General features: G+C 46.3%; 2 protein-coding genes across 3 annotated transcripts in view; both read left to right on the top strand.

Annotated features, from left to right (window-relative positions):
* Nucleotides 1-9,523, top strand: part of tbc1d19 (TBC1 domain family, member 19) — a gene marked incomplete at both ends in the record, with an annotated part of 35,801 nt that extends 26,278 nt beyond the window's left edge. The window contains 4 exons of the mRNA XM_083640203.1: nt 1,300-1,376; nt 5,431-5,546; nt 6,573-6,643; nt 9,449-9,523. Coding sequence (XP_083496329.1) covers nt 1,300-1,376; nt 5,431-5,546; nt 6,573-6,643; nt 9,449-9,523 — 339 coding nt within the window. The remainder of the gene's footprint in view (nt 1-1,299; nt 1,377-5,430; nt 5,547-6,572; nt 6,644-9,448) is intronic.
* Nucleotides 9,524-16,836: 7,313 nt separating this feature from the next.
* Nucleotides 16,837-22,293, top strand: part of stim2b (stromal interaction molecule 2b) — a 111,348-nt gene continuing 105,891 nt past the window's right edge. For both annotated transcript variants that reach the window (XM_083640449.1, XM_083640448.1), the window contains exon 1: nt 16,837-18,106. In XM_083640449.1, the coding sequence (XP_083496575.1) occupies nt 17,971-18,106 (136 nt within the window). In that variant the 5' untranslated portion in view covers nt 16,837-17,970. The remainder of the gene's footprint in view (nt 18,107-22,293) is intronic.

Raw genomic sequence — 22,293 nt, 5'->3', positions numbered from 1 at the left:
ATGTGATCCGAAATACACAGAAGACATATAGAACACAGACAAAAGTCAATTTTAACACACAGTGAGTCGACGACACTGATTTTTATTTACCCAGTTATAAAATTGATTGATTTTATTTTGAAGGTAAAAATGCCTAGCTTCCCCTATTCTGTCTGTTTCTAACGGGCGTGATTTAGCTTTGTGATTAAAGTTTTTAAATGCATTTCCCACGCGTCTGACACAGCAGTCGCAAATGGTAGCCTAATAAACTGCTCCAGATCATGCTCCAGATTGGATTACCGAATAAAAACCCAGTAAAGCAACATAAAAAAGACCGGAGCACAATTGGGACTTCACTTGAGGAAATGCATCGCAGACAGTGAGTTGTTGTCAATGATTCAATGCGGGAGACAGTGATTATAGGCTATGTGTGACGTTAGTAGGGGGGACTTAACGCAGATTGTGTTTTTAGCAAATCGTTATCACGTTTGTTGAATGTCAATGCGACTCATTATGCCTGTGCCATAAGGCTGTATTGGGCTAGATGTTCCTATTGCCTACCATTGTGTAACATGGTGAAGGGGGTCCTGTGTCATCACCTGAATTGCGTTTCTCCACTTTACACGGCGACAGTAAGGGGCGGCGTTTTCAAGAATTCCACTCTGGGACCTGTTTTCAGATTTTGGCGTTTTCACCCCCCAATAACGCCGTCACCGTGTAAAAGGAAGGGCAACACTGATACTGCCTTCTGTTTGAGACACAGCATACAAGTCAGTGTGGTACAGTGACACATCTGAAGGAATGACTGATGAAGACAGGCAGCTCCATGATGCCGCCGGGACAGGAGACCTGGACACACTGAGGAGGCTGCTGCAGGAAGACCACTTCAGAAGGCTGATCAATGAGAAGTGTCTTTATGGGTGGTGGGTGACCCCTCTGGTGCTCGCAGCCTATGAGGGTCATGCTGCCTGTGTGGACTACCTGATCACACAGGGAGCACAGGTAGACCTAGCTGATGAGGATAACTGGACGCCTCTCTACTTTGCCATGTGCTGCGGTCACCTGGACTGTGTCCGGATCCTCCTGGAAGCCGGGGCCGACCCTAACGGAAGAATACATGGCTCATACACCCCTCTCCGCATCAGTGCTGCACACAACTGCCTGGACTGCTTCCACCTGCTGCTCCAGGCTGCTGGCGTTCTGACCCGTGACGTGGCTTCTCACCTGCTGGAGGTGGTGCTGCATAACAGGTGCAACACGGCATTCGTCCAGCTGCTGCTGGACCACGGTGCTGACCCGGCCCTGGTGTACGTAAACCAGGAACAGCTGGAGGAGAGGGCGGATCCTGAGGCTCTCGGGGTGTTTCTGGAGGCTAAGAGATGTCCTCGTAGTCTGGCGTAGGCGTAGTCTCCGTTTCACATTATACTTTTTATCACAGCGCCCAGGCCGTCGTTCTACAGAGTGGAGCGTCATGTATCCATGCCAACCAGACGGAAGTAGACGCGTATAGCGTAATTCCACCCGGAAAGGAAGCCCGGATGTAAACAGAACTGAACGATTGATTGAAAAGTTTATTTCTATAGGGACAGATACATAAACATAGAACATTCACAGGAAACAGTCTTTGTTATATATCCTGACATTTATAGCCTAGCTAGTTTGCAATGTTTGTCCCTAGATGGAGAATGGAGAATGAACAGCAATGCCGTTTGCTCTTGGTAGCCTACTGCTTTTTGCATTTTACATCGTTTGTCTCTTTCAATATCGGGAAAGTGTTGAATTTGAAAACAATGTTTTCATGTACTGGAGGCGGCGGATGTGAATCTCCAGACAAAGCAGGACAAGGCGCAGATTGATTCTGTTGAACTGTGAAGCCCTCACCATACGCAGATATTATCGGCGAACAGCCAGGTAAGTTGTAAACATTAACGTTTGTAACGCTAGGCTTGCTATGCCCTTGGTGGGAATTTGTCCAATAACTGTTTATTCAATGTTTGTGAACGCCCCATTGATGTTAACATTAGAAATACAGCATTAGGACGAGCTGAAGTCGGCGCACGGTCACACATCACTCGCGCCGCATTTAGGGTTGGGGTTAGGGCGACGCAAGCCGCTCCGAAACCACCCTCTCCAGCTGGACCGAGAGCGAGTGAGTTATGTCGACTACGAGTTCGAGTGGCATGTTCACACTGACCCAGTCGCGCCGTGTTCGGCCCCAAAACTCAGTTAAGTCGACCTAAAACGTTCCAGTGTGAAAACACCCTTAATATGACGTGAGGTTCAGTTAGCTTTGCACAGAAACAGCGGGGAGAAATACTTTTTACTTTCATACTTGATTACATTTCAGAGCCTGTATTTTTTTACTTTTACTTGATTAAACAAGTTGAATCAGTACTTCTACTTTTACCAGAGTCTTTATTTAGACAAGTAACTATACTTCTACTTGAGTAAAGAACGAAGTAACTAAGTACAAATACTTCATTACTGTACAGGATTTTCAGGTATCTGTACTTTCCCTGATGATGTCACAGACAGCTCAGCCGGATGGATCTCATCAGTGATGTCACTCAAACAATTGTGATGTCATCAGTGATGTCACTCGAGCAATTGTGATGTCATCAGTGATGTCATAAATCCTTCCTGGCTGAGGCTATAAGTGGTGGAAGAAGTCATCCAGTCTGCCAGAAAGCCATAAGAAGAAGAAGCCGCTGCTCGGGTTACCGGGCAACACTGACACTGATAATACCTTCTGTTTGAGACACAGCATACAAGTCAGTGTGGTACAGTGACACATCTGAAGGAATGGCTGTTCAAGCAGAACATGGCAACATGCGGCTCTGTGATGCCATCAGGGCAGGAGACCTGGACACACTGAGGAGCCTGCTGCAGGAAGACCACTTCAGAAGGTTGATCAATGAGAATCTTTATGGGTGGTGGAGGAGGTGGACCCCTCTGGAGCACGCAGCCTACTCGGGTCATGCTGCCTGTGTGGACTACCTGATCACACAGGGAGCACAGGTAGACCTAGCTGCTGAGTATAACTACACGCCTCTCTTCTGGGCCGTGTACCACGGTCACCTGGACTGTGTCCGGATCCTCCTGGAAGCCGGGGCCGACCCTAACAGAAGCAGAGACGGCTCATACTACACCCCTCTCTACTACAGTGCTAAAGACAACAACCTGGACTGCTTCCACCTGCTGCTCAAGGCTGCTGGCGTTCTGACCCTTGACGTGGCTTCTCGCATGCTGGAGATGGTGCTGTATAACGGGTGCAACACGGCCTTCGTCCAGCTGCTGCTGGACCACGGTGCTGACCCGGCCCTGGTGACCACAGAGCAGGCACAGCTGGAGAAGAGGGCGGATCCTGAGGCTTTCAGGGTCTTTCTGGAGGCCAAGAGATGTCCTCTCAGTCTGGCCCACGTGTGTCGGATCCAGATCCGCCAAGTTCTGGGCACACATCGCCTGAACCAAGTCCACTCCCTACCACTAACACAAGTGATGAAGGACTTTGTGCTCCACCAAAACTGACTTGAAGCTTGAAGGGAGTCCGTTTATTTTCATGTCCTAGATTTAGTTCTTCAATGACTGTTTCAAACAACTCCAGGAGCAGAGATTATATACCATCAGCATAAATACACCACCTGTTTATCTTAATATGATGTGAGGTTCAGTTAGCTTTGCACAGAAAGAGCCGGGAGAAATACTTTTTACTTTTATACTTGATTACATTTCAGAGCCTGTAATTTGTTTTACTTTTACTTGATTAAACAAGTTGAATCAGTACTTCTACTTAGAGTCTTTATTTAGACAAGTAACTGTACTTCTACTCAAGTAAAGAATGTGTGTACTTTTCCCACCTCTGTTCACAGACACACACAAAGCACAAGTCCCACACATACGGGTAGTTATTAATGCTTGCTCCTTACCACTGAGAAAGCGCTGGTGTGTGTACATATTTATGAATATTTCTGAATTGATTATAGTCATTATTCCTAATGATGTCATATCACCTCCATTGCTTTCCAATAAAGAAGTTGCTTTTCCAGAAGGAACCCGAGTGACCTCGGCGACGAGCTCTACATCAGCTGTAGATCTGCCTCTCTGCTGTTTATACCAGAGCTCTACATCAGCTGTAGATCTGCCTCTCTGCTGTTTATGCCAGAGCTCTACATCAGCTGTAGATCTGCCTCTCTGCTGTTTATGCCAGAGCTCTACATCAGCTGTACAGTAGATCTGCCTCTCTGCTGTTTATGCCAGAGCTCTACATCAGCTGTAGATCTGCCTCTCTGCTGTTTATACCAGAGCTCTACATCAGCTGTAGATCTGCCTCTGCTGTTTATACCAGAGCTCTACATCAGCTGTAGATCTGCCCCTCTGCTGTTTATGCCAGAGCTCTACATCAGCTGTAGATCTGCCTCTCTGCTGTTTATACCAGAGCTCTACATCAGCTGTAGATCTGCCTCTCTGCTGTTTATGCCAGAGCTCTACATCAGCTGTAGATCTGCCTCTCTGCTGTTTATGCCAGAGCTCTACATCAGCTGTAGATCTGCCTCTCTGCTGTTTATACCAGCCTCACTGTGGCTTGATTGTGTGTGATGTGGTTAAACAGATACTTCAGAGATACAGTACCCCCCCCCCCCCCCCCCCCCCCCCTTTTCATTTGATCAGCAGGACTAAGCAACTGCAAGCAGGTTAAAACCAGAGTTTGTGTCTTGAAAGAAATCATGAGAAAATATGAAATCACTGACATGTCGCCCACACTCAAGTGTAAAGAAAATTAAAAAAAATGCAGAGGTGGTAGGTGTGTATGGAAAGTTTTCTCTAAAAAACACACACACACACACACACACACACACATACACACACACACACACACACACACACACAATATTTTAGGAGCTAATGCCATCTTGTGGTGGATTACTGAAAACACAGTCGCTTCTATATGAAACCTGATGTTTATGGAGTTTGGTGCTCAAGTAAAGCAACGGGCTCGTTCTATAGGTGGGCGTTTCCACAAAATGAAAGCATGGATAAGCAGAATTGCATGAGAAATGAATCTGGCACTGAAGACACAGAACACTGGCCTCACATGGTGATCGGCAGCAGAAAGCAGGTTTTTTCTATATGTGGAATAGTTATTTTGTTATTTGTTATTATTTTGTCTGTTACTCTAATATTAATTCTTATTTTTGTGTAGATATTGTCTGCCTCATTTACATTGACTAAAATTGGACTGAAAATGGTATGGTACAAAGTTTAATAACACCGTATAACATGATAGTTCAGTACAATATATATGATGTATATGTATATGTACTGTATATGTATATGTCATGGTCAGTTCTTTGGAGAGTATTTTTGCTGACTGAAGGTCATCTCCAGCTCTAGCAGTCTTTTCTTTTTCATGTGTTGACTGTTGCTAACAAACCTTGATGATTTTGTCTCCAGGTTGCGGATAGCCTTCAAGTGGATGGTGCGGGCCTTTTCTGGCTATCTGTCCACTGACCAGCTCCTTCTACTCTGGGACCGAATCCTGGGCTACGACTCGCTGGAGATAGTCGCAGGTATAGGCCAATAATGGAGACAGTTGGCATGTCTGGGAACGCCCATACAGGCTCTAGGAAGCCCACAATAGACGCTGGGTTAGCTGGCTCAGCCTGCCTGGGGGCGTGGTCAGGGTGGGGTAAATCCCCCGTTCTTTCCATTCAGCAAAGTTAGAATTTAGCTGATAGCCCAGCCCAGGCAGACACGATCGGGGATTTAACCACCGCAGTAAACGCACGTCTGAGCAGACGTCTTGTGTTCTGCTCTAGAACCCCCACACCTGTAGTTTAGAGCCGCAGCACCGTCTTTTGGTGAGTCAGTCAGCCCATTGAGATATATCGGCGGTTTTACCCCACTCGCGCGCCAGCCGCATAACATTTTGTGGGCGTTCCCACACATGCCGACTCTCTCTATACTGCACTCTCACTCAGCTAGAAACTCTGCTGTGATGGCCTTGAGATTACATGTTAGAAACTGCACTGTGATGGCCTCGATATGTCATGTGACGCTCCACTGTGATGGCCTCGATATGTCATGTGACACTCCACTGTGATGGCCTCGATATGTCATGTGACGCTCCACTGTGATGGCCTCGATATGTCATGTGACACTCCACTGTGATGGCCTCGATATGTCATGTGACACTCCACTGTGATGGCCTCGATATGTCATGTGACACTCCACTGTGATGGCCTCGATATGTCATGTGACACTCCACTGTGATGGCCTCGATATGTCATGTGACACTCCACTGTGATGGCCTCGATATGTCATGTGACACTCCACTGTGATGGCCTCGATATGTCATGTGACACTCCACTGTGATGGCCTCGATATGTCATGTGACACTCTTGTGATCTGACAGACCTCTTTCCTCTCAATTTCTCATATCTCCCGTCTCTCTCTCTACCTCTCTATCAATCATATCCCCCTCTCTCTCCTCTCCCTCACGTATCCTGTCTTCCTGTATTCTCTGTTGTCTCTCTCTTCCTTTGCCCCCCTCTCCCCCTCTGCACGTACGCACACACACACACACATCCCCCCAGTCCTAGCAGCTGCTGTCTTTGCCTTCCGCGCTGAGAACCTGATGGAGGTGACGTCACTGGCCTCAGCTGAGGTAAGTTTATTTCACACTGGACTTGTGCGTGTCTGTGTGTGTGTGTGTGTGTGTGTGTGTGTGCGCGCGTGCGGGCGTGTGGGTGTGAAACTCTGGTTCCATTCCTCCACCCCCCCCCCCCCCCGCCCCCCCACATAGCCCTGGAAGGCTGTAAATAGCCGTTGATGAGCAGCCAGTACCAGTAACCCAGTCTTCTGCGTGCGACATGTCTGAAAAAACGCTGGCTGGACACTTAAGAATCCTTAACCCAGGACCCTGTTCCACCAACCACCACCAACACCTCCCTTAACCCAGGACCCTGTTCCACCAACCACCACCAACACCTCCCTTAACCCAGGACCCTGTTCCACCAACCACCACCAACACCTCCCTTAACCCAGGACCCTGTTCCACCAACCACCACCAACACCTCCCTTAACCCAGGACCCTGTTCCACCAACCACCACCAACACCTCCCTTAACCCAGGACCCTGTTCCACCAACCACCACCAACACCTCCCGGGGCCTCCAGACAGCGCTGTTGGTATATCACGCCCATTATGTGTCTGTTGGCTTAAAGAGCATCGGGCAGGTTAGAGACCCCTTTTTCGTTGCCGATGCACCAGTGAAGTTTCGCCTCTTCTTGAACGAGAAAGAAATAAAGAAAACAAATAAAAACGAAGAAAATAATTTAGAAGCTAACAACTGAGCTAGCGTTACCCAAAGCTCACTGACGACGACTTACTACAGCTACTGACTATATGACTGACTAACTATATACTAAAAACTAACTAGTGATTAACCTACCAACTGACCGACCGACTAACTGACTGACTTTGACTAGCGTACGTACCTGACTTAGCTGTCCTGAAATGTAACTGATTTGACCATGGAATTGACGGACGCTAATTACAGTGGGAGGGGAGAGGGAGACGCGCCCGCGGGAGCCACTCCCCACTGTGACGTAGCAGGCTCTGCCTTAACAAAATAAAAGCCTGTTATTTCCTTCTCAAAAAGGAAGGTGTTTTTCTCCATATTTTTTTTTCCACGTGTTTTTTTTTTTTAATCCTGCATTAACTTTTCAAATGGACCTAGGGACAAGGTTAAGTATACATTTAGTCAAATAATGACCCTGCTCCATGCTCTTTAACATGGACCAACCATTGACCACCGCATACGATTCAAAAGACATTTTATTGCACGGACTCGTGTCGAATAACATTCAAAGATGCCATCATGCATAGCAGACTTGGCGCGACGAGTCGCTTAATACTGAGAGAACATGCAGGTTCTGCACGGTCATTCCTGTAGCATTATTACAGTAACTGCTGGTGTCATTCTCGTGCGTGCCTTGGACACATGAGACTCGTGTCTCGTATTGTATAGAGCGCACCAGCTCCCATACTGTGGTCCCAGCGATCATATGACTGGGAGAGAGAGTAAGCCATATCATGACTCTCTCTCCTTATCATATGACTGGGGAGAGAGAGTAAGCCATACGATGCCTCTCTCTCCTTCCCTCCTCCCTCTGAGGGGGGGGTTAATCCACGATGTGGCGCACAGGGGGGGCGTCAAGCTGCCCTGGACGCTGTAAGATGCTGGCCACCACTATTTGCCTGCTCATGTAGCACCTGGCCGGGTCGGAGAGAGGAGATATCATAACACGCTGCTCCTTCTCTTTATTTTTAGCGGCCCCCGGGCCCAGCGTTGAAATATTACACCCCCTCTCTCTAAACATGATCGAGTCCCTACATTTAATCTCTCCGCCAATCCCAAAAGGCCAGGGTGGGTGGAACAGCATATCCCTGTGTGTGTCTGGATCCTGCATGATCAGTCAATATGCATGTGCTTCACTGTGGTGGGTGGTGGGTGGGGGGCGCTTTCTAGTCCTATAAGTCCTATCCACCTTATTTTTGAATGCCCCGCTGTACAAATAATTGGGGGTACAAGTTCCGGTTTAACGTGACTTATTGTTGCAGCTTGGCCATTTCCTAAAACGGTATTCTACTTGATTTGAAAAGATGACCGCCTACACTCCCTTGTACCCTGGCTGAATTGAACATAACTTGGCCAATAAGCATGTAACATACCGAAATAAAACAAACGGTAATGTCTTTATTTGATGTAGAATGCAGAGGACATGTAACTGTTTCGTTAAACTCCCGTTCCAGGAATATTGTATTTACTGCGCTGCTCTAAAATAACGTTAGTGGCGCGCGGCTCAGAGAGCCTGTTCGTCCTAGAAGCCACTCGCTTTGGGCCAGAACACAATCGATTTGGGGGTGGAACACGCCAGGATTGGCCAACGCCAACGGCCAGAACTGTCTAATCAAATCATCGACAGATCAGATGTATGGCCCGCCTCCCAGTATTTTCAGTGTGCAGAGATAGATAGATAGAACGTTAGAAATATAGCCAGCCACGTTATAAACAACTAACCAACGCGTATGGAAATGGTTTTGCCCGAAATGGTTCAAAGTTGTATCAATTTGGTCATTCAGTGGCGTTTTACTGCCATGTAACATAACTAATAGCGGCTAATATTAACCACAGCAGGCGATGATTACCCATGAATGCACTAAAGGGATATTTATCGACGAGATTTTTGCCCAGCTGGACCTGATTAGTGATTTGCTCCGTTCGCCCAGACGGGTGTCAAGCTGTCAGCAACAAGGCTGGTAGGATCACACTGGAAGAAAAACGCATAGGCATCATGGCCGCTAGAAATAAGGTGGATAGGTAAGGTTGCGGGTGGGGGTGGGGTGCAAATGTTGATGACAAATTTGGGTTTGTGATTTGCGTTTTGTTTGACAACCACACCGACAGGCCGTCCTCGCCGACCTCTCCACCCTGAAGGTCATGCCGCTCATCCAGATCTTCCTGTTTGCCACGGCCATCTGAGCCCCCGGAGCATTGTGGGTAATGCGGGGGAGACGTGACGTGCGACTCGGGGGGCATAAAGACTGAGACACCGCAAAAAAAAAAAAAAAAAAAACGCTTTGCCACGCCATACCCACGCCAACGACATCCATCATCTATCAAGACATGCCAGTCAGCCGGACACGTGGGAATAACGTGCCAGTCAGCCAGACACATGGGAATAACCAAGAAATAACACGTATTCCATGCTGCATCAATTTGTCTCGCAGGAGGTCAAGCAAAAAAAAAAAAAAAAAAAAACGAATCCCACCTCAGCACGCATGCCCCATAAATAGTGTATACCCTGTATAAATAGTGTATACCCTGTATCGTGTTATGAGCTATTACACAGTATGTAAGTATAGCCTGCAGACGAGCGAGGCTAAGCTAGCCCTACCTAAGCCATATGCCCTGCAAGTAACATGAGATGCACCAGTGCTTGGATCAGCTGAGAAGCTCATTAGGAGAGGAGTTGCATGGAGCAGTAATTGTATTGTGGTAGCGTAGCGTAGCGGCGTGCCACGAGAACAACGCTGATGCCTTAGAGCTCGGTTAATGAAGTGTTAATTAGATCTTGTTGCAATTCCTTTATGCTCTAGCTGGCGCTTGTTATAACACTATTAGATGGTGCTATCGCTGGTGAGTGAGAAGATGAGTGAGAAGGTGACTCTGAAGCGCTGTCCTGCACCAGCGCGTTGAGAGAAATAGTCAAACGCCATAAGCTGAATTCATCTGTCACTACTGTACTGTACTGATACATTTTTAAGGCTGCTGTATATTTCTACGTAAATGAAATATTAACAAACTGCATTCTCCTGGCAAGAATTAGCCCAGAAATCCCAGTATTTATTTGGCTACTTTATGAACATTTATTTGATGTCTTATCTTTTATATTTAATTTACGCAGCCCTAATTTATTATTGCAATCCGTATTTTGTACAATCCATTTTTTTGCATTATAATGTGTGACCGTTGATGGGAATGCATTCAAATGCAGTTTTGTCTTTGTATTCATGTTAATGTATTGTTTGCCAATCAATGCCAGTATCTGTCTTTTGCACAGCAAATGGCCGTTACACCGCTCAAATAACACAACTGAGTTTCGAACTGAAATAAACCGTTTTGTCCACATTTATTCATGACCTGCCTGTCCTTTTCTTCTATCTTCCAGCACTCTGTATCAAACCAAGACTCTCACATTGAATTTGTTTTTCGCAGGTTTATTTGATGTCACTGCGGTGCGTGCGTGTTTTAATCGTGCATGCCCATTAAGAGACTATCACTCCACTTAGGTGCGAGGGTAAATATTTGGACAGGGCGTACTGTAACACACATGGAACCAGCTCTGCACACAGGCGTCAAACCTGAGCGGGCAGAATGGGTGACAGGTACACTGTGTCGCAGCAGCATTGAGGCACTTGATCGTCGGCCCCCGCAGTCTTCCTCAAGCATCTGCTGCATGCCTGCCTCGTTTGTTGGCTGCCGTTCCTCCCCGCTGCCCCCTCTGTGGGAGCTCGTATCGAATTATGCTGCTCGTCTCTTTCGTCCCTCGCAGTCTCTCATGATGGTTCCTCCCCTCTACATCTACCACCTGTTCACCAGGACTCCCCCACGTCTGACTCTTTTATCAGCCACGCACCTCCTGTTCCTCCTGAAGCCACCCCCGTTACCTTCTCTATTATAGTTCACCTGCAAACACTGGTCCCTCCTGGTGGCTGATGTGTTGCATTGCATGTGCCTTATGTCCAGTGTTGGGCAAGTTACTTTCAAAATGTAATATACTACATATTACTAGTTACTTTCATTTAAAAGTAATACGTTACTTTACAATATTACTGTCTGCGTAGAGTAACTCGTTACTTATTACACTCCTTTTGCATTACTTCCACCAAAACAACAGCAGCAGCAGAATGACATCGCTGCCCCGGAACCATCCTGAAAACTAATTTCAACCGCCTTGAAGTCGGTGTGTAAACAATCCAAAATTCTGAATGTTGTTCTTTTCCTTTGTAGAAGGAATCTCTTGCGCTACAGCCCCTCCACAAGGGGAGGTCGGTGCTCTCAGACGAGGACAGAATACTGGAAAGGTAGAGATGACTGCAGCGCACGAAATCATTGGCAAACAAATTTAATACGGTACAAAAACTGACGTTTCGACGCGAGCAGCGTCTTCTTCAGAGTCTTTTCCTTTTGTTATTGTCATCTATCGTGGTTATTTGCATAAAAACACACAGTTTGATTAGGGAATGATTGTATATTTTTAAATGTGTCCTTTGATTTCATAAAATGTAACTCAATTTGTAACTTGAGTTACTTGACAAAGTAACTGGTATAATATTACTGAAATCCTATAAGTAATAAGTTATATTACTGGGTTACTGCTAAAAGTAATATATTACATGTAATATGTTAGTTTTGTAATGAGTTACCCCTGACACTGCTTATGTCCATCATCAGCGTGAAGCTGGCCATCGCTAAAAGAGTTCTTGTAGATAGCAGTGTCGGGTTGCCATCTACTTCGGTGCCACCCTTAGCCCTTAGGACAGACAGCGGCACATTGTTTGATGTGATCTCATTACATGTCAAATGACACGGCTACGAGGACGCATCCGTCTGTGCTTTTTATCTAAGCTCCACCCACTCCAGTGTGCCAGATTACAATTGTATGCAATTAAGTAGTCATTTTTCATGTGTTGATTTTAAGTCAATAGAAATAAACATTTTGTTGATTTTTTAGGTGTAACTTCAATATTTTAAGACAAGGATACTCAACTTGCTTTGCCCGGGGGACACTTTCGTGAAACGATAGGAGGCCAGGGGCCAGTTAATAACCAAACAATATACATTTTTCTGTAGCGGATTGTAGGGTTTTGGGATGTCAGCCGGAGTTTAGTCTGAGAATGTTGTGCACATTGTGATAGTTGTTTGTGATAGTTAGTTATGTTAAGTTAGTTAGGTTAAGTACACATAGGTGCCTGGGTAGCGAGCAGACGGTGGTATTTGACAATTTAGCTGGAGCTCAGCCAAACTTTATTTCACGTTATTTTTTTATTGTGAATTAGATTCTAATTCACAATGAAAACTAACGTGAAATTATTAGGAAATGGTCGGGGGGCCACTCTGCACCCTGTCGCGGGCCACATCTGGCCCCCGGGCCGCAAGTTGAGTATCACTGCTTTAAGAAGAGCCTCAGAAGAAATCCTAAGAATAATATTTGAGAAGCAATATGAGAAAATGTATGTATGGATATACAGTACCTCTAGTAAGGCAAGCAGAATATTTGTTTAGCAGATGAAGCTGTCTTTCACTTAAAGCCTAAAACATACTGTACTTATTGTACAGTTTACAGGAGATGAAACACAGGACATGTTCACAAACTGGTATCTTAAAATTAACACTTTTTCTACAAGTGATAACCTTATCCTTTTCCTCATGATGACTCTAGGTTTTCCAGAAATGTGTCTTCTAAAACCATGGCTTTATGACATAGAATTGAATCGCTGATGCTATGAATGAATGAACAGATGGCACTTAACCCATTGATACCTGATGCAGCATTTGTGTGTGTATCCCTTTAAGACGCGGTTCGCGGTCTTATTTGTGTGTGTATCCCGGTTGTGTGTGTATCCCGGTCTGTTCGCGGTCTTAGTTGTCTCATTTGTGTGTGTATCCCCAAATATACACAAATGAGGGATGTACACGCAAATGCTGCATCAGGTATCAATGGGTTAAAGCAGAAGTCTAGATTCTAGTTAGCATTTCCATGATTGCTGTCCACCTCATAATAATCGACAAGAGCTGAAGGGCTTTTCACACAGCGCTTAGCCGTGGGCTAAGAGTTATCCATGGGTTAAATGTCTGGCGTGTGAACAGGGTTTAAGATAACCCCTGGCCAACTGTTAGCCCAGTGTTAACCCAAGGCTAAGAATGTGCTGTGTGAAAAGGCCCAGTTTTTTCCAAACTTGGTGCCAGGGACCAAAGGGGTCCATGGGGCTCTCCAGCAAAAATAAAGTATAATAATTTCATTGTTAATTCATTTGAGGTTTGGACAGTGAGGACTGTAGGAATGTAAATCTTGATCTGAGGTTTCAGGCTCCCCTCGCCTCCAGTGTAAACCGTGCAAATCATGTCCAACAACAGAAATGTTCTCTGATGCAGGTTCCTCAGATAAAAGCTCTTTACCAACCTGGCATCTGTGGTCCAGTATACTTTGTATCTATTTGGGGTAGCAGCGGCTTCTTGAACTACACCCTCATTTGAAAAGAAACAGTCTGCTGTAATTGGAGAGAAGCAGTGGGGATAGTGAAACCTATGAACTAATTGGTCATCGTTTCTCTCACTTTCTCGCACTCTGCTAACACCCAATTAACCCATTGATACCTGATGCAGCATTTGCGTGTATATCCCTCATTTGTGTGTGTATCCCTTTAAGAACGCGAACCGCGTTAACAAAGGGATACACACACAAATGCTGCATCAGGTATCAATGGGTTAATAGTGTGAGGAATTTCTACTTCATTCTGCATGTGGCCCCGGCCCTGAACATAGACTTTGGGAGCTCCTGGTTTTGAAAGAGAATGCTGGTGTTTATTGTTTATTTATTTGGATCCACGATTAGATACAGCAAATATGCAGTAGCTATTCTTCCTGGGGTCCTCATACCATACTTTCAAACAACTTTTTCATCTTAAACACAATACAGACAATACACTTTCATAACATTCATACATACAGTAGCTCTATTATTTACTTCTTAGTTGAAGAAAACTTAAAAAAATAATACAGAAAGAAAAGTGGAGAGACAAAAACATAACTCTCCTTACCTTTGGGATCATAAGATCGCTCAATTCACCAGTGAGAAGCACTTAATTGTTTTCAGAGTATCCCATATGTAAATAGATACATCTTTAATTTTTTGTTAAAGCAACTTCTGTTACTATTTGATACTAAAAAGCTTGGTAATTAATTCCATGCCACCATTGCTCTGTAGTGAACCGTTCCTTTTATTACATTTGTTCTGCATGGAGGCAGCCTAAATCCACCCTCTGATGCCTGCTGAGTACAGTGCTGATGTTCCTCTGATGCTGCTGAGTACATAGTGCTGATGTTCATCTGAAAAGAATGTTAGTTTATTATACTTAATACTTCTGGGATTTTATGTCACGTAATATTTTTAATGAAAGACACAAGTGAGTAATGTAACTTACTTTTGACATTTAACCAGGCGAGTTGATTATGCATTGCCGTGCCACCTGTTCTATATGGACAATTCAGAGCTATACCAGCTGCTTTGTTTTGGGCTACTTGTAGCTTGTTCAAATTACTTTGTGTTGTATTGGACCAGATGACTGCACCGCAATCTAGATGTGACAGAACTAGCGCCTGAGTTAATTGTTTGATCAGGTATCTGGGCATACATTTTTTACAGTGTCTTACTACTGCCATGCCTCTGCCCATTTTGATCACCTTCTGATCAATGGAGCTGTTCCACGACATTCTGTTATCAATAATTAATCCCAATAACTTCACCTCTGTCTTTTGTTCTATATGTTTATCTCCTATAATTAAGTTCAAAGCTGGTGCATATTTCAGCTTGTATTTTGAGCCCAAAACCATGTAATTTAGATTTACCATTTACTACTGTCTACTCCTAGTTCACATTTCCCCCAATAAGTTTATAGTGCATGCTGTATGGATTTTATCTTTATCACCATTTAACACTCTTAAAAATATGTTTAAGGTGTCATGCACGCCTGCCTTGAAATTAATCGCTGTCCCGGCTTCTGGCGAACATATCCTGTATAACGTGTTTTTCATTTTCAGGCATAATTACTAATTTCCTTGTTCCTTATTTCCTGACAGAGACATTCATTTCTTCCTGTGGGTGTCCGTGGATTGACAGTAGGCCTAAGCAGGGTGTAACATAGCTAATGTGTGTGTTGATGCTGTATCGTATGAACTTCATATTATGAAGTCACTCAACTTGGGCACATTGAAATGAAAACAACAATAACACACACATAAAACCAAAAACTGTGTTTTGGTTTTGTGTGTTTCCCACATCCAACTGGTTGCCAAGCTCCTGTACGACGCAGGATCTGCAGATGATCTGCATATGCCCAGTCGTTCAGTGCGTCATGTCTGTTTTGGTTATAGCAGTGGTACTCAACCTTGCCCTACTCAGGAGCCACATTGGCAAAAGATACTTCTGTAAGAGCCACAATCTAACCTTGCCCTACCTGAGATTAATTTGGCTGACAGTTTTCTTTTTAAAGTAGGATGAAAAGAGCCACAACCGCCCATAAAGGAGCCGCATGTGGCTCTAGAGCCTCGGGTTGAGTATCACTGGGTTATAGTGTCTCTCTAGCCTAATCAAAAGTAAAAAAACAAATTCAACTTTCATGTTTACTGCAGGACCGTAACAATAATACACACTGGGGGTATAGGCCTACATTGGGGGAGGGGGGGGGGCATAAATAATTCAGATTCACTTTAATAGCCACAGTATTGGTAAGTAATGAGATTACATACGAGGATATATACATCATCCTCATCGCCCATAATTATCATTATCATTCATACCATAGTGTTAAAAGTGATCATCTCAAATATTTTCATGCAAATTGCAGCATTTATGAACTGGGTGTCTGTTCAAAATGATACATAAAGAGGACCCCCCTCCCCCCCCCCCAACTTTGAAGTCTTCTTCTGGTAGGAAAATAACTACCGCAGACAACCCAGGAAGAAAAGATAGAAAGGCATCCTAGATTAAAAATAAAGCAAAAACACCGGTATTACCCTTTAATTGAATTACATACTAACACACACACACACCAACACCCGCGCTTCGCACGTTCAAAACGGACAAAAGTGATGTGCGGCGCAGCCAATCACACTCTGCCATGTTGGGACGCTCTGGCCAATGGCTGCGCTCATCAAGGAGGAAAACTTGGCTGTGGCCCGGTGAGGGGAAGTGGAGAACAATGAGCCGGGGATGAGAAGAGCATCCGCGTCACCGTGACCACAAAAACAGACAGCTAGACACCCCTCACAAACTTCTGGGTGGACATTCCTCCGCTTTGGATGCGGTTCCTGAAGACCATACATAGATAGACCTCCGTGACCACAGAGTGTTGTTCACCTCGACCAGGAACTAACTAACGTTAAGCCGGTGCCACTGAGCCGTGCCAGCCAGGGGATGCGATGCCCGACAAACCACGCAGAGAATGAACCCCCGCAGGAACAACAAATCCCTGCGGTGTCGACGCCGGTAGTGTAGCAGCAAAGGGGGGTGCGACATGAATGTCCCGTCCCCCCTCCCGGTGTCAAGAGACTTTGCATAGCTGACTTCCGCCCCAACCGATCGAGGCTGGAGCTCTCTCTCCCCTTCCCTCTCTCTCTCCGCATCACAGCCGGTTGATGTGACAGACAGACAGCCAGCCAGCCAGACAGGAGGACACGGTATCGCACCGCGCCATGACAAAAACCCTGACTGGAAACTTCATGTAGAAAGTAGGCGGATGTCGCGACGTGCGTGTGATAATATAGGTCGCAGAGGGATTAAAGAGACGTGAATCTTGTGTATTTTTCGATGCACCGGGATTTGCTACTTTCGTGCGAAGAGGCGGACCTACGGGACACCACTGCGTGCTGCTGCCGTGCTCAATATGCTGAAGCTATCGCCGGTGTTTGCATACTGTACGTGGAAGTACAGAGACTATTTTGTTCCAACTCACAGCAGGCCTACATAAGGATTTAATAATACGGCACTTTGCGGTTGATAGCCCCTATACACGGATCCCCACGGTAGCAAGACCCTCGAGGGGTTTGTTGCCTGCTGTTTTTGTGTGTGTGTTTGTTTTGGATAAAGGGGGTTCCTTCACAAATCGTCTGCATGTGCGCTTTGCCCTAAGCTCTCTCGATATTCACCAGCAGACAGACAGACCAGCTGTTCTTCCAGGTGAAGTGACGTGTTTAATGTTGTAAAATCAGATGTCAGAGGCATGGGGGGGCTCGCTTGACGTTTGAGACACCCCCGCTGGAACAGCCAGCCAACCCGCACGAGTTTTTTTTCGTCTTAGAAACTAATTGGCTTCCTGATGACCTTTATCACAACTTTAGATGTCAATTTAGATGTTTTCCCACTGTTACTCCCAAGGTACGTTACTGTAGCGATGACAATGACAGCCTCTGGTGTGTGTTCGCCGGTAGGTTAGGCTTTTCCACAAAACTAGTGAAGCCTACTGCTCCCCCCCCCCCCCCACCACCTTTTTTGGACACGACACATTTTGTTACTGAAATCTGGTGACTGGCCTGAGATAATTTACATTTTCCGGGATTGAACCCCCCCCCCACCCCCCAATCCCCCTTCCTTCTTTCTGCCACCGCTCCACGGATACGACTTATTCGATTTCAACTCATTTCCAACCATGAGTTACACCATCCACAAGGTAGTGAATCTATTGCTACGTGGACTCGTCATCTATGCGGTACTGGGCTTGGAGTGCACTTACTCGAATGGTCTACCCAACCACTCGTCCGATGCTGCAAATGTAGCCAACACAGGTAAGCGCACTTCATGTGTCGGATACAATGTATCCGATACTATCCGATACATTGTATCCAAACAAATGATTATCCACACATGTTTTTTGTTTTTTTTGTTACCTCCGCTGACACCAGCGGCACCACCATGGCTTTCCCGGCCGGGGGAAGCCTGGGGATAGCCCAGCTTCATACAGAGAGAGAGGGTGAGGAGGGAGGGAGGGAGATTCGTGCCTTTTGGCCCATCTTCCCTCCTGTACATTGCCGAGGAATGCCGGTGTTCTTGCATGACTCGGAAAAACCTCACATCCATCACACAGGCATGACTGGAATGAATACCCGATTGCATCTCACGCAGAGGGCGGCCAGGCAGCAGCAGCAGCAGCAGCAGTGTTTACTGTATTGGTGCTAATCGTGCAGAACCAACGATGCTGCGTGTGTGTAAGGCCACCCCAAAACATAAAAATTGGGTTTTGAACAAATTGATCAGCTATCAATTTGTTCAAAACCCAATCTTTATGAGGTAAATTCATACATTGTGTTCATCCTAGTAGCATCAAACTTACGTACGTACGCTGTAAGAGGATAGGTCCCCCTTTAATAAGAGAATAAGCGTGCCTTCTTGCTTCTCTGACTGAAAGTCATAGTTTATACTGGTGGTGGGTGTGTTGATTTATGATGATCACCGCCTGAAGGTCAGAGTTGACTCACCTTTGTGTTAATGGTTGCCCATGCCCTATGAGAGAATGGATATGTGGCCAGTGGCAACTCTTTTCCTCTCGGGCAGTATTGACCTATAGCTGTTGATTTAACAGGCTACTTAAATCAAGGTATTGCGGTCAATCAAGGCCCATCTAACATTTGCACAGGCCCATGCAGGAGATATTTCATTATGGAGACGTCAATGGAAATGTGTAGTAGAAAATGCTTTTGGCTGATGTCGTCGTCAATAAATTAAGCTTATACTCAGAGCAAGGCTACACGAACCCACCTGCTTGAGTCTGGTGGTGTCCGTTGTCTGGATGAGTATAATAAACTCATGCCACCGATGTTAGTGAGCCTGGGATGAAAGCTATGAGTACGATGGTGGCTACTGGCTAATGGTGTCACTTTAGATGTTGGCTGCTTCATCTGATTCTCCTCGAGCTCCTCTGCACATCATGCTATGAGAACCTATTTATCATAAAGTCACGGACTGACAAAAGCTCATATATGCCCTTCCACTGTGCAGTTGCATGCGCCCGAGGTGAAAAGCCTATATAGACGGATAAGGATAGAGGTGCAAGAATACTTGAGGCATTACTTGGTAATAATAAATAGCAGGAATAGGATCGGAGACGTGGGAAATGACATTCACGGCGCTGGTCTATTTTGACCCGCAGGAAGGAAGTGAACAGATTTGTTTATGGTTCGCGATAACCTTTCTCCTGTGTTTCACTCGTTCAGGTAGAAAGATTTCCCTCTGGGTCGAGCCCCATTGGAAGGCTGCCGGAGAGTGGAGTGGAGTGTGTAGTTTAAGTCTGCGTTCTCTTTCTTGACTGTGCTCCACTACCAGACACACAGTCGGATTTAAACTGAGCCGTTCAGGTGTGAAGAGCCGAGGGCTAATATTGAGAATTTGACTAAAAAAGCAAAAATGAGTCACTGATGGTAGATGCTGGAGTTGCCATTGTGTCATCACATTTGGTCTGAGCGGAGGTACGTTTAACTAGAGCAAATACCCCCGGCTGTCAGGTTACCTGCCTGTAAGGGGATGTCACCTGTCAGGTTACCTGCCTGTAAGGGGATGTCACCTGTCAGGTTACCTGCCTGTAAGGGGATGTCACCTGTCAGGTTACCTGCCTGTAAGGGGATGTCACCTGTCAGGTTACCTGCCTGTAAGGGGATGTCACCTGTCAGGTTACCTGCCTGTAAGGGGATGTCACCTGTCAGGTTACCTGCCTGTAAGGGGATGTCACCTGTCAGGTTACCTGCCTGTAAGGGGATGTCACCTGTCAGGATACCTGCCTGTAAGGGGATGTCACCTGTCAGGTTACCTGCCTGTAAGGGGATGTCACCTGTCAGGTTACCTGCCTGTAAGGGGATGTCACCTGTCAGGTTACCTGCCTGTAAGGGGATGTCACCTGTCAGGTTACCTGCCTGTAAGGGGATGTCACCTGTCAGGTTACCTGCCTGTAAGGGGATGTCACCTGTCAGGTTACCTGCCTGTAAGGCGATGTCACCTGTCAGGTTACCTGCCTGTAAGGGGATGTCACCTGTCAGGTTACCTGCCTGTAAGGGGATGTCACCTGTCAGGTTACCTGCCTGTAAGGGGATGTCACCTGTCAGGTTACCTGCCTGTAAGGGGATGTCACCTGTCAGGTTACCTGCCTGTAAGGGGATGTCACCTGTCAGGATACCTGCCTGTAAGGCGATGTCACCTGTCAGGTTACCTGCCTGTAAGGGGATGTCACCTGTCAGGTTACCTGCCTGTAAGGCGATGTCACCTGTCAGGTTACCTGCCTGTAAGGGGATGTCACCTGTCAGGTTACCTGCCTGTAAGGGGATGTCACCTGTCAGGTTACCTGCCTGTAAGGGGATGTCACCTGTCAGGTTACCTGCCTGTAAGGGTATGTCACCTGTCAGGTTACCTGCCTGTAAGGGGATGTCACCTGTCAGGATACCTGCCTGTAAGGGGATGTCACCTGTCAGGTTACCTGCCTGTAAGGGGATGTCACCTGTCAGGTTACCTGCCTGTAAGGGGATGTCACCTGTCAGGTTACCTGCCTGTAAGGGGATGTCACCTGTCAGGTTACCTGCCTGTAAGGGGATGTCACCTGTCAGGTTACCTGCCTGTAAGGGGATGTCACCTGTCAGGTTACCTGCCTGTAAGGGGATGTCACCTGTCAGGTTACCTGCCTGTAAGGGCATGTCACCTGTCAGGTTACCTGCCTGTAAGGGGATGTCACCTGTCAGGTTACCTGCCTGTAAGGGGATGTCACCTGTCAGGTTACCTGCCTGTAAGGGGATGTCACCTGTCAGGTTACCTGCCTGTAAGGGGATGTCACCTGTCAGGTTACCTGCCTGTAAGGGCATGTCACCTGTCAGGTTACCTGCCTGTAAGGGGATGTCACCTGTCAGGTTACCTGCCTGTAAGGGGATGTCACCTGTCAGGTTACCTGCCTGTAAGGGGATGTCACCTGTCAGGTTACCTGCCTGTAAGGGGATGTCACCTGTCAGGTTACCTGCCTGTAAGGGGATGTCACCTGTCAGGTTACCTGCCTGTAAGGGGATGTCACCTGTCAGGTTACCTGCCTGTAAGGGGATGTCACCTGTCAGGTTACCTGCCTGTAAGGGGATGTCACCTGTCAGGTTACCTGCCTGTAAGGGGATGTCACCTGTCAGGTTACCTGCCTGTAAGGGGATGTCACCTGTCAGGATACCTGCCTGTAAGGGGATGTCACCTGTCAGGTTACCTGCCTGTAAGGGGATGTCACCTGTCAGGATACCTGCCTGTAAGGGGATGTCACCTGTCAGGATACCTGCCTGTAAGGGGATGTCACCTGTCAGGTTACCTGCCTGTAAGGGGATGTCACCTGTCAGGTTACCTGCCTGTAAGGGGATGTCACCTGTCAGGTTACCTGCCTGTAAGGGGATGTCACCTGTCAGGTTACCTGCCTGTAAGGGGATGTCACCTGTCAGGTTACCTGCCTGTAAGGGGATGTCACCTGTCAGGTTACCTGCCTGTAAGGGGATGTCACCTGTCAGGTTACCTGCCTGTAAGGGGATGTCAGACACTAGATTCCCCCCTAAGCTGTCACAAATGCAAATCCTGTTCCTGTTCACGTTAATCCTCCTTGCCACGTGTAGTGAAACCGATGACGAGGTGCATAAGGTAAACATAAAATGTCAATATTATCAAATGTTTATTTTCTGCATGTTTCCGCACTGCACATTCAGCTGTTTGCACACAAAATAGTAAATTCCGAGATGGGGTTTCACAGCCAACGGTGACAGAATATATAAGAACTATAAGAAGAAGAAAGTAATAAACCCCCCGATCTCAGTCAGCTGTTTAGCATGTATGATTAGGGACGCACCGATATGAAAATTTTGACCAATACCGATAGCCGATATTAACACATTATTACAGATGTCGATATGATCTATATAAAAACAAGTTTCTCTGATTTGATCTCACATTTTGAGCATACTTAAACAACACATGT

The sequence above is a fragment of the Poromitra crassiceps genome (assembly GCF_964638095.1).
Source record: "Poromitra crassiceps genome assembly, chromosome: 7".
NCBI lineage: Eukaryota > Metazoa > Chordata > Actinopteri > Beryciformes > Melamphaidae > Poromitra > Poromitra crassiceps.
The sequence above is the reverse complement of the archived record's forward strand: the minus strand, read 5'-3'. Positions and strand labels throughout refer to the sequence as shown.